At 44.8% G+C, this 13653-nt stretch overlaps 1 protein-coding gene across 1 annotated transcript in view; it reads right to left on the reverse strand.

Annotated features, from left to right (window-relative positions):
• Window positions 1-9677, reverse strand: part of LOC147634861 (putative galactose-1-phosphate uridyltransferase) — a 35699-nt gene extending 26022 nt beyond the window's left edge. The window contains exons 1-2 of the mRNA XM_086804057.1: window positions 9202-9677; window positions 7131-7436 (exon numbers count right to left, since the gene is read on the reverse strand). Of these exons, the coding sequence (XP_086660183.1) occupies window positions 7131-7436; window positions 9202-9672 (777 nt within the window). The 5' untranslated portion in view covers window positions 9673-9677. The remainder of the gene's footprint in view (window positions 1-7130; window positions 7437-9201) is intronic.
• Window positions 9678-13653: the final 3976 nt, after the last annotated feature.

Here is a 13653-nt window from a genome sequence, read left to right on the forward strand (position 1 = left end):
GAAGAGTGGTTATCACCAGATACGCGTGGTGCCACAAGATGTCCATAAGACTGCATTCAGGACAGCCTTCGGATTATATGAATTCTTGGTAATGCCTTTTGGTCTCACCAATGCTCCTGCTACTTTTAATCGTATGATGGATAGGATATTCCGACCCCATCGCAAGTTCACAGGAGTCTTCTTTGATGATATCTTGGTTTTCTCCAAGAATGAGCAGGAACAAGAACTCATTTGGCCACAGTGTTCGAAGAGTTGCGGAAGCATAAACTTTTCGTCAATGCCAAGAAAAGTGAGTTTTTCCTTTCAGAGATTCATTATCTGGGTCATATTGTATCCAGAGATGGAGTTACAATGGATCCTGCAAAGATAGAAACCATTCGGAATTGGCCCGAATTGCAAAACGTACATCAAGTACGTAGTTTTCTGGGATTATGTTCGTACTACAGGCGTTTTATAAGACATTTTGCTATGATTGCCACTCCTCTACATGATCTCACGAAGAAGAAAACTGCTTTCAAATGGACTTCAAAGGAACACGATGCTTTCTTGCAGCTCAAACATGCGATCATATGTGGTCCAGTTGTTCCTGACTTGCACAAGTCATTCGTGGTTGAATGTGATGTTTGTGGTGATTGCATAGGAGCTGTCCTAAATCAAGAAGGGCATGCAGTTGCATACGAGAGCCGTCGTTTGCATGATGCTGAGCTTCATATGGATATCTATGAGAAAGAGCTCTTGGCTGTAATTCACGCCTTAAAGATTTGGAAACATTACCTTCTTGGGGCTGAATTTGTAGTCAAGACAGATCATCAAAGCTTGAGATACTTTCTATCTCAAACCAAGCTTTCAGAGAAGCAGATGAGAATGGCAAACTTTCTTTCCATGTTTCATTTTCAGATTGTGCATACTCCAGGAAAGAAAAATGTGGTGGCCGATGCACTATCTAGGAGGCCTTATGTTGCTGCAGTCTCAGTGGCCTCTCATGGAGATTTATCTGCTATGAGAGATTTGTATCATTTGGATGCTGAATTTTGCCATATATGGACTGATTTGATGGCTGGTCATTCACATGCCTCTTATGTTATCAACGAGGGTTATCTCATGAAGGATAATTGCCTATGTGTGGTAAAGGATTTGTGTCCAAAGGTTATGGACGAATGTCACGCTCCACCTTATGCTGGTCATAGAGGTATTATGCCTACTACTCGCATGATTCAGAGGTATTTCTTTTGGCCGAGCATGCGTAAAGACATTGAGGCTTATGTGCGTTGTTGGATTTATTGAAATGTTATGTGGCAGATCAAAAGACTGCATGGTTGAGATTATTTATGGCAGAGTGGTCTTGCCACCCATCCTTCGTACAAAGGATGAGATTTTTGCAGCTGATGAATATGTTCGTGACTTGGATGTTGCCTTTGGTCAGGTGCGGACAACCATTGCAAGATCTCAGGATAAGTATAAAATGGCTGCTAACAAGCATAGAAGGGACATGGAAGTCAAAGAAGGTGATTGGGTATTGCTGAAATTTGAGAAAGCTAGGCTTCAGAAGAGGCCAAGACGAGAAGGATCATATCCTAAGCTTTCTCCTCGCTATTATGGACCCTTCAAGGTGATTCAGAAGATCAATGAAGTGTCCTACAGGCTTGCTCTACCTAGTCATTGGAAGATTCACAATGCTTTTCATGTGAGTCTATTTTGGAAATATGTGGGGCCAGATCCTGAAGAGCTTGTCACAGAAGACCCACCAGAGATTGAAGAGCTCGAGGAAATCCTCCAGCCAGAACAGATTGTTTTTCACAAGGAGAGAAAGCTACCTGCAGGAAAGCTTTCAAGGAGATACCTTGTCAAGTTTAAGAATTATTTGCCTATTGATACCAAATGGGTAAATGAGGATTATTTTGCAGATTACCCGCAATTGTTGCAGGCATATCTTGAGGCTTTTCAGTTGAGGTCAACTCTTTAGAAGCCCGGGGGGATGTCACCAATTGGCCGACCATTTGGTCCATCTCCAGTTTTTGCGTCTCGTTCACTTGGCCAAGTCGGTGTCTCGTGTGAAGAGGCCAGTATTTTGCTGACATGGACGGGAGCCAAACTAGTGCCACCCGTGTGTTAGCAGTATGGTGTCGTATGGACGGGAGCCAGACTGGTGCCACCCGTGTATGACCTGGACTGTGTTCGACCCATGGGATTGTCACACCATGGAAGAGCCAGTATTCGTGCCGTGTTTTGCCTATGGGACTGTCACACCATAGGGAGACTCGTGCCTGGAACTGTGTCTTACCTATGGGACTGTCACTCCATAGGAAGACCAGGTTTTTATGTTTTTATGTCGTGCCAGTTTTGTGCCGACAGATATTTTGTACTTGTTCCATGAACAGGAGATATGTCCATGTTACTATTTGCACATGCACACATATTTTGCATGTTTGAAACTGTTTTCACATGACATGTATTTTTGTGTTTGCCTGCTTGACGTGTTACTTACTGAGCGGGGACGCCTGCCAGTGAGTCGTGAAGTCTGCTCTGTATTCTGACGAGTTTTAGTGCATGTGAACAGGTGGTAAGTATATGGTACATGTTGTTTTTATTATTTTATTTCTAACCTTTAGTTTTATAAGGTTAAGTGTTCACATTCACTTAAATGTGGGTACCCCCTTTGGGCACCCACTTAGGGGCCAAGGTGGGGAGCCCCACTTAAGTGAGTGTGGGGGTGGGCATGGTCACCTACCCACACTCCTCACCCACATGCAAGCGTAGTGTAACTCGACCTTAAGTTTTTTTTAAAAACCTCCTCCTTCAAGCGTGGACATCACCCGACGATCACCTTACGTTGAGAAACCAGCGACCATCCCTCCTACGTTTGTTTTTCCCAGGCGGCTGGCTGCTCTATCAACTGCATCACCAGGCGGCTGCTTCACCTTCCATTCAGGCGACTGCACCTATTCTGCAGGGCGGCTGCTTCTACTCCCCACAGGCGGCTGCTTCACCTCCCATACAGGCGACTGCACCTTCTGCAGGCGGCTGTCACCTCCAAAAGACTGCACTGCTGCACTGCCTCCTCATACAGGCGGCTGTGTACACTACTGCAACCAGTCGCCTTCTCCCTTGCAAGCCGGTGCTACAGCAGACGGCTGTGACTTTTTGCACTGACGACTCCTCACCTGCAGTACTGCTGCGCCTCTTCTTACCATGAGGCTGCACTTCTGTAATCGCTGCTGGTGGCTGCCCACTATCTACAGGCGGCTGCCCCCCACCTGATGCAGCCAGGCGGTTGCTGCTGTCCATCTCCTGCAGGCGCCATTTCCTTCTCCATCCTCCTACGCAGCCTACCAAAGCTAGCCGGCTATGTGTCCAACACCAGCAGGCTGCGTGTGCATCACCAACAAGTGGCGTCTTGCATCCAGGACATTGTCCACCACCAGTAAGCTGTGCTCCTTCTCTCACAGCAGGCGGCTGTGGTCTTTTGCGGTGGTACTTGTCTTGGTGGTTCACCACGAGGCAACTGTTTCTTCAACAAGGAATTCACATCTCCTGGGTGGCTACATCTCCTACACAAATACCACGGGTATTGGTTCTCTATCAGCCATCCACAAGTAAGTAAATTTCAGATTTAAGTAAAGTATTTTGTGTTTAAATCCAATAAGGGGTGCCCGACTCCCTATACGGCCAACACCCGTTCGGTGCTAGGTTGTCCAAGCTCTATTGGAGAACCTCGGTCCAAAGGTGCTGAGATCGGGAGAGCCAGGCGTTAGTACGAGAGCGCCTGTTTGTGCGTGGTCTCGGAACACCAGTGAGGCGCTCTCCGCGGAGTCCAGTGAAAGCACAGGACCGTAGAGATTGGACCACACTAGTGGTCATTCTGCTTCGAGCATCTACTTCGAAATTCGACTTCGAGCCTATTTGTTTGGTACTGTTTTCATATGTACATGGACATTATCTGGTTCTTGGAACCCATGGAGCATTGTATTCATTAAATACTCCCAATAAATATATCATATATTGAGAGGGGGATCGGACCGTTCCGGCCCCAGTGCTGGTGGTGTCCATCTTTCCATTTCATTTCATTTCAATTTCAAGTTGTATTAAGTTATCCATTTCAATTTGTGGTTTTAAAGTTGTGCTATTAAGCGTGTGGGTGTCCAACGGAGTCTTTCCCACTTGACGGGATCGGTTTCACTTACCCACCCTTATTGCATCACGCATGGATGAAACCATCGCACATGTCCAAGGTTGGATCAAAACGTACGTACGGATCCAATCCGTACCGTACGGGGATCCGTACGTACGGATCGATCCGTACGCGGGTTTTTTTTTTCTTTGCTTTGCTTTGCTTGCCTGCGATTAACGTTTCACCTACGATAAACGTTTTTTTTTTTTTTTGGGTTTCACCTGTGATAGCGTCTGGACTCCGTACGGCGCACACCTTCCGGTAAGGGCCTCTACAGTCACACTCTCTCTCTCTCTCTCCACCACGCCTATACCAGAGAGAGATGACAGAGATCAGAGCTCAGTTTCACAGAGAGGGTGCGGAGCGACTGGCTCGCTTCAGAACACACCCAGGCATGTTCTTCAGGGAGCTGTGGACAACCCCTTCACTGATGTATACCATTTTATACCCCCAGTATGGTACAGGATGGAGCTAGCTAGGTTGCATATCATGATTGTATACTCCATGCATATAGCTTTGCATTCTCCTAGTAGTAGAGCTCCATCCCCTGCACACCCAGATTTAGCTTTTTTTTGTTCAGTACTTTTTCATTTTGTTGGGATGACAGAGGATACCCCATACAAGTACTCCGATTTGTCTCGTAGGCCGAGTTCGGTCTTTTGGAAGACGTTAATAAAATCTTTCTTTCTTTCTTTCTTTCTCTCTCTCTCTCTCTCTCTCTCTCTCTTCGCTACTGTCGCCGCCGCCTTCCTTTCGCTTCGCCTCCTTCCCGGCGCCTCGCCACCCTTGCTCATCTTCTGTGTTCGCCTGGTCTCGCACTCTTTTCCCCACCCACCCTCCCTCCCTCCCTCCCTCCCTTGCTCAGGCCCCCAAGGCAGCAACATAACTCTCTCTCTCTCTCTCTCTCTCTCTCTCTCTCTCTCTCTCTCAGAGCCTTAGCCCACCCTCTATGGACCGTGCATAGAGCTCTCAGCCTCTCTCTCCTTCAAGTCTCTCTCTCTCTCTCTCTCTCTCTCTCTCTCTCTCTCAGCTGAGCTGCCCACTAAATATTATGCATTGCATGATTGCTGAATCCTGATTGAAATTGTATGGCATTGTTTATTGAATTTGTCAGAGCAATCATGCATTGACTTGTGATTCTAATTTCTCACTTTTGAATTAGTAGGTTTTTGACCTTCTTGTGTCTCTATTTCGAAAGTTTTATATGTCAATGTGGACATGGACTGAAATTTTATGTAGGTGGCTGAAATTTCTGAGATTTTATGTATTTTTACCAATGGTACGTATTTTTACGTACCTTAAAATTTTTTTCCGTACCAAACAACGTACAGTACGTACGGATCCGTACAGTACATAACGTTTGGAACCACCTTGCACGTGTCTTCATCTTTTGGTTGTGTGGGGACCGAGCAACATTGTTTCAACATCAGGCTCAACAAGGCTAAACACTGATGGTGTCCCAGATGAAGGTGCGTAGTCCAAGGAAGAGTAACACAAAACATGGAAGAAGTTCCTAGGAGGTTGGTTGGTGGTGTTCCACAAGACCCAAGGGGAATGGCAGTCTTGTAAGTTGGGTGTCACTTGGGGCATACCAGGAAAGGCTTTCAGGCAACGGTTCCAAGGGAGGATGATCCTCCAAGGGGTGGAGTGAGAGTGCCAGACTCAATACTCAGGAAAAGAAGACCAAAGAAAGTGTTCAAGGATAGGGCATGAAGGAAAAAGGGACAAGATGGAACAAATGCACAGATCTTCATCAGATTTGGAGTGGATTTGGAGACCGGGCAGGGCTTTCAGTGAAAAGGTTGCTACAAAGGGGAAGATCTAGAAAAAAGACAAAGAGATGATGATAGTCATCCAAGAATAAAAGTTGGAATCCCGTCACCAAGTTTAGCAGAGGGGGATGTCATGTGCAAGACATGTGCATGCTCATTCCAAGAGCTAGTCTCTGACAGGCAGCAAGAAAAGACAAAGCATTTGGGCATGAGCTGGGCTCAATGGTGTGCAGGAGAGCCACAGAGTGGAACAGGAGCCTGTTGGCTGCAGCTACAGAGCTGGCCGACACAGTTTTTCAGGTCAGGTAGAACAGTCTGCCGGCCAACAACAGGTCAGCCAGGTCTTTTGCACCAAAAGATCTTATAAAAGGCTATGCCAAGGTTAGTGTTGACTCATGCACTCCTCTAGGGAGATGTCATGTGCAAGACATGTGCATGCTCATTCTAAGAGCTAGTCTCTGACAGGCAGCAGGAAAAGACACAGGATTTGAGCGTGAGCAAGCCTCAATGGTGTGCCGAAGAACTAGCCGACCTGCTGTAGGCCATCAGACCATTCTACCCGACCTGATAAACTGTGTCGGCCAGCTCTGTAGCTACAGCCAACAGGCTCCTGTTCCACTCCGGGGTTCTCCAACACACCATTGAGCCTGGCTCATGCCCAAATCTTCCGTCTTTTCCTGCTGCTTGTTAGAGACTAGCCCTTGGAATGAGCATGCATATGACACTATCCACCCATACATATATACACTTTAATTCACACGTATATACCCAGGCATGGTACATGCGTACACAGTACGTCTTGTTATCCTCTTATTTTTCTTAGGGATTGTTAAAGTTACATTATCGCACACTCACACAGTTTTTTCTTTCTCCCCCTCTCTCTCAAGTACACACACACACACACACATCACATCACATCTTTTTATTTCCTTGTTTTCTTAGTGATGGTTACACACACTCACACACAATTGTATTTCTTTTTTTTCTCCCTCTCACATACACACATCTTCAATCTATCTCCACTTTTTATCTCTCCCTTCCCTCACTAAGTTTTTATGTGGTTAGTGGTGGGCTGTATTTTTGTTTTTGCTACTACACAGACAGAGAGACACTTGGGGGGGGGGGGGGGGGGGGGTGGGGGGTTGGGTGGGGGAGAGAGAGAGAGAGAGAGAGAGAGAGAGACATCTTACTTGGATATCATCGCTGTCTTCGAAGTTTGAAGCATGGACCCGAGGCACAATCCATGTTTCATATGGATATTTGGGTGCATAAGGTGCAAGCACAGCATATTCTGTAGAACAGTCAATCAAACGACTCCCATCTGCAATGTCATGATGCAGAATGTCACAAAAGATGCATTTTCCTGTTTTGTGGTAGTAGCTTCTCGCACCATCAATCTCAAGCTCAACATGGTGAGGAATGATGGGAAGGGCAACAATTTGACTATGAGAATGTTCCATGGAAGCTCCAGCTGCTTTGCCTTGGTTCTTGAAAACCTGCAGATCAGAATTTCCAAATGAAGCAAAGCACCACAGCTTACAACAAATTGGCTGCCCAATTGAGCTGACCAATTGAGCTGACTAGTGATAGGCTTAGCACTCTATGAACAAAGCAATTCTTTTGATAATGCAGAGGTACACGATTGTGCACATTTTGCTGAGGTAATAGATGGCTGCAGGGGCACAAAAGGAGCAGCAAGACTGCTGTAAACTGAGGACTGAGGGGCTGGTCCACAAGGCTGGTATGATCAAAATGCCTAACCAACCTGCCCCCTGCTAGTCAAAAAATTGCCAAATATGGTTCAGTGCTACACATGCTGCCCAGATCCGTCTTGCACTGCTGGCCTCATCTTTCCCATATCTTGCGGCCCTTTCCCTCAGTCAGCTGATCAAGCTGAATAGTTAAAAACTTCTCTTAAGGGGGCCTACCTTCAAGTACCTTGTTAGCATGGACTATGTGCACAAGGTGACCAATTCCATAAAAAACCCAAGCTGGTGAAACGCAGAGGCTTCCCTCAAATGCTGGCTAACTCTGCTGCTACCCACCTTCTAATGCATGCTTGTGAGTTCCTGTTGAACTGCTTTGCTGCTAAGAAGGCAGCAGATTGCTTGATAACTGAAGTGGAGAGGGGAGGATCTCCCCATGCTGGTTGGCTGTTTAGTTGGCTACCCAACCTACTGCCAACATGCTGAAACCTGTCTGATCCAGCCTGTCCAGACATGGCTGACCTATCCACCACCTGTCTCTGTTGTCCGTGGCCAGGCTGCTGCTGTCCCTAATGGAGGCTGCCTGGTCTGGGCTCAGTTAAACCGCAGGTACATTAGCAAGACAGGGATGTAGATGATAGTAAAGGGCAGGATAAGAGCTGTGTTCCATGCTGATTAACAGAACTTGGGAGTCAGTAAAAGTTTAATGAGCGAGCATGTTCCATGAACCAGATTTGGACTTCCATGATTACCTTTAGCATGGACTTGCAGGAAGGGGAGCTGCATAGCAAGTGAGTTTTTTTATTATAAATAAATAAAATGATATTTTCTTCTGAGCACAAAAGCTTTTCGTCAAAAAGAGCCCTTTTTTTCCTACAAGCTCGTATTCGGAACACCGTTACTCCCAGCAAAAAAAAAAAAAACAAATCAGGCAAATCAACGTGGGTTGCCGCTCTAAAATGCTTGATACATTTATCCATGAGTGGAAAGGTACATGTACTTGAACAAGAAGCCAAGCTTAAGGCCACTCGGGACGTAGCCCAACGGTGTGAGCTTGTGACTTAGGGGCAGTGATCTTGAGTTCAATCCCTGTAGGCCCCATACAAGTTGTACGGCCTTTGGGCAGAAAGACCAAGTCGTGTCTGGGCAGGTACCAAACTACAGAAAGATCTACTCAAGGAAAAAAAAGAAGCCGTGCTTTAGGCATACATTGAATGACAGAAATGATTTGCAGAGTTTCAGTTTACAACCCCCCAACTTGAACAGCATGATAAACTTTGAGCATTCATTGGGTAGCAGGCAAGGGCACAAGTGCTATGAAAAACTTAACTTGAGCAAACAAGCTACACACGGGTTAAAAACTGCAAATTGAACAGCATGGTAAACTTTGAGCATTCATTGGGTTGCAGGCAAGGGCACAGCTATGAAAAACTTTACTTCAGCAAACACGTTACAACCCATGTGCAAGAATCGAGGGCAAGTAAATCATGTAGTTAAGCATCAAGCTAAGATTTGAGCATTCATCGGATATCAGCGAGGGGTTTATGGGGGGTACCTGGACATATTTGAATCGCCCATCGTCTCGCAAGACGCGGATTCTATGGAGAAAGCACTTGAGAATCTCTACCACGTTTTGAAGGGAGAAGCGGGTGAATTTGACATTATGGTGCGGAGTCTCAATGACCACCTCGTGTGACCCGGTGCCAGGGATGCGGCAACCTTGGAAAGGGCCCTCTTCTTCTTCTTCATCATTTGATGCAAAGCTCTTAGAGGCCTCCATAGAAACTGCAGGGTAGATGTTCTTGACCACGCGGACACGCCAATCGGATGCGCCCACGACAGAGCTTTGGCGGAAAGCAAAAAGCTCAGCACCCGTCTCGTGTTCGTGGCCTCGGCAGAAAGCGCACGGGCCCGCCTTCGCTTGCGGGTGAGGGTTGCTGTCCTTGAAGTCGGACGGCCTCTTGCCCCTGACCTCAGACAGAATTACCCATTTGCCCAGCACAGGATCCTTTCGAAGCTCCGACATTTTCTACTGCCGCTTCCGTTCACCTATTTTTTTGGTTTTACAGGACTCCGAGCTGACGTGGCTTCAGGGGGGCACTCGTTCATCCACTTGGCACCATCTCATTTGCCCAAAAAACACTTTTTTTTTGTTTATTAAGGCCCCCTTTCATATGGATACGTGGACAACTGCCCAGACAGGCTGGACCACCAATGCCGTGATTCTCGGCTGATGAGGCTGCATTTTCCCTCCAAGAGAGATTGCATTGCTATTCATATACTCTCTCTCGCTCTTTCTTTTGCATGAGATACGACAAGGTCCAAGTCCAAGCCTTCGCTACTCTCTCTCTCTTTTGCATGTGAGACGACATGACCCACCATAGGTCCTCTTCTTGACATAACATAACAACATATGAGATATGAGATATGAGACACAGGTCCTCTTTTTCTCCCTTTGGAAGAACAACTGGAAGAACAACATATGAGACGCATGTCCTCTTCTTCTCCCATCACATGCCTTCGGGCAACTTGGGCTACAATGCCTATTGCAACAACGAAGACCTCTACTTGTATTGGAGTGCCCATGGTTGCCTTTGGGTTCCTTGGATTCCATACCCATCAGGCCTTTGGCTTGTTTGTGTTACATTGCATGTTGCAACATCAAGCATTTGGGTTGCTTGTGTTACACTGCCACACGTTTAGGTTGCTTGTGTTGCATTGCCCATGGAAACATTAGGCCTTTAGGTTTGCTTGTGTTTCATTGCTAACCACCAAATCAGATGTGCCCTAGCCACTTGTGTTACAGTGCCCATTGCACCACCAGTTTTTATGATCAATACAAGGCGGAAAGACTTGATGATTCCATCTCGGGAAACGATGCTCAAAAAACATGCAAATGATATGATGCAGTGGATGAGTACACGCATGACGGAGCTCACGTTAGGGTGAACCATGCCTCGACTAGCAGCGATGACCGAGGAATCTTCATTCGCCAGTTGGAACACAGAAAGAAGTCAAGGAAGCAACTATCCTACATAATTTGGACAAAGCAACAGACCAACACCCATAGTCCTAGTGGAAGGAAAGATGCACAAATGGATGACTTTATAGCTCAAGCAAGCTCCCATCTTGAGAGATTCATCGAGAAACGGCAGGCAGTGAAAGCAAGGAAGGAGGCAATAGAAGACTGAAGGAGTAGGGAAAGGCCATCGAGAGGCCTTTCCTAGGAGGAAGATGCGGAGCCAACACCAATTGTGGCAACCCATCTTCCCCTAGAAAAGGCTGACCGATGGCCTTTCCCGACTGCAATGGGCCATGGAGAGGTGGTGATGGCAACAGTTGAGGTTTCCTCTTGCAAGCACGTAAGTCAGCTAGAAGGGACGACGACCTACTACTCAATCATATGAAGACAACTCAGCAGCTAGAATGCCAAACATTCCATGAGGTGACATGTCAACATCCTAGAGCATTCTCCTATTTTAATGCAAGGCAATTGAACGGCTCAGATGCAACCTCCACCAACCCAAGACCATTACGGCTAGATATCATAGATGCCTTGGGTTTGCAATGGTCTGCTTCCTAGATCATGCATCCCAAAAATGACTCACTCTTTGTGCCCACCTATGGGATTTTGACATTTGTTATTTGCCACATTTTTTTAATGTAACAATCCATGATGCAACAATGCTCTTTGAGTCTTCCTTTTGGATTTTTGATCATTCATTTGTCCTTGGCAACGGGCACCTCCCTGCACCTCCTCTCCTCATCGTTCATGGCCTTCTAGGGCCGACCATCTCCATATGCAATATCCATTTGTAGAAACCCTAGAAAAGCCTAATGCATTGCTCCTAGCACTTCACCCTAGCATAGTCAATTCAAGGAACTTTTATTCTGTAGCAAAATCCAACACACAAATGATTACACTGCTTCAGGCATGGCTTCTTCCCACTTCAACTACATGAAGGTGAGGAATTTTACTCATTTTTATGGGGGTCATTTGCACAGTAGGAGAAGGATGCAGCATATGCCACTGTGGGTCGAGAAGATTAGACCAAGCTCAAACCAACAATCTGAATTAGCATCTGAGCAATCTCAACAAGCAAGCCTTGAAGCTCTAAAAGACCATCAATTCAGGCTTCCTGCCGGGCAGGCTTGTATGAAAGGCACTCACAGAGCAGGTGCCATGAGCAAGAACAAGAAGCCAATGGAGAAGAATCCATGGCCATAGGCATCAAAATTTTTGTGAGCCAATCATTGTTATGACCCATGTTATTTGAATAATAATCATGGTCATTTAAATTTGTATATATTTTTTATGATGCCTATTTCTCATCATGAACACGTTAGGATTGATTGATGTGATGTCAATTGATTGTTACTACTGACGTGGTTTGTGTTTATGAGTTTAGGTGATGAGGTGTGCAAGGGTACCGATTTAGGTGTTGCACAGTGCGAGGGTACCGATTTAGGTGTCGCACGGATGGTGGATTGAGTCATGGCGTGTGGACAGATCTCACAATATTTTGTGGCTATATTATGGCATTTGATATTATTTTGACATCAGTGTGATGTGTGTGTGTATGCATCAATTTATTGTACAGTGTGCGTACGAGCATTAGTTGATTTATTTTGTAATGTGCATATGTGCACAAGTTGAATTATTGCATTAGAAAAATAGTGCAAACCTTAGAAGGTTTGAGGACAAAGGTTAATTGAGGACAAAGGCTAATTAAATGGCAAAGTCCAAATATGGATGTATACTTTAGTTTTGGCTTAAAGCCTGCTTTTTGGAATATATAAAAATACCCACGCGAGAAGAAGCCACTCACGTTGGGGGGGGAAGATTACACCCAGTCTTGTGTTGCCTTATGTTGATGGTGATGTATTTCTTTCTCTTGTCTTATGTTTTGTTATATGCTTTAATTTTTTTTAATTTAATTCAAGTAGTTGTTTTAATATTTGATGTATTTTTATGAGTCTTTTGATTATTCTCTTCAAGAAAATTAAAGGTCCGGTTGCAGTGGTATCATGGTATCAGAGCTTTGGTGAAATTTAATTTTCTTGAAGGCGGTCAAAAGAGGTAAAAGAGACAAAAACAGAGGTGATTTTGGTAAATTTTTTGAATTTTAATTGAAGTAGAACACGTTTAGGGGTTTTTGTTTATGCATGGATAAAATTAAGCTTGTTTTTGACCATTGGGTAATGAGTCTCCATCAACCTATTGCCCAAAGGATAAAATAAAGGTGGTAAACCATCTGAGAAACCATGAAACCTCTCTCAAAATTGAAAAGCGGTTTTGCTAAATTCTTAACCTCTTTGTGATCTGTCTGTATGGATGGGTTTCAAAATTGATAGCCAATCCTGCTTAGCTTTCCAATTGCTAAACCATTGAGGGAGGAAGCAATCTATAATAGACGGTTGAGAAATATTCAAGAGTCAAAATTACTTTGTTTTTTTTTATTCCTCCTCCTCTGCACTGCGCTGGGTGGACGTAAGCTTAAAGTTATAAATATATATATATATATATATATATAATTTTCCCAATTGATCTCTCTCTCCTCCTTCATATTCCGGCTGCGAGACGGCTGCGAATTCAGGGAGGGGAGAAATTTTCAGAATTTGAGCAAAAATCCACGACTAGTGAATTTTTTTTTCTCCTCTTTCATCCTACTTCTCTCGACGGCCAGCGCTACGAATTGGGGAATTTTCAGACTCCAATTTCGTTAATTGCGCTTAATAATGCTTAAAAGCTTTGATTTACAAAGCTTATATTATCTAAAAGTTTTATAAGCTTAAATTATTTATTTATTTTTATATTAGATGCTGAATTTTCTTTTTTTTAGTGGGCTGCATTCTAACGATTGGCGTTGGGCATTGGCAAGCTTTAAAAGTAAAGCTTTCATAAGCTTAATAAATCTAATATTAAAAGCTTTATGAGATAAAGCTTAGTATAAAGTTTTGATTTTTTTTTAAAAGGAGACCATATCTATAAATATATTACCTCTTC

The sequence above is a fragment of the Cibotium barometz genome, chromosome 10 (assembly GCF_041138505.1).
Source record: "Cibotium barometz isolate CiBa-2024 chromosome 10, ASM4113850v1, whole genome shotgun sequence".
NCBI lineage: Eukaryota > Viridiplantae > Streptophyta > Polypodiopsida > Cyatheales > Cibotiaceae > Cibotium > Cibotium barometz.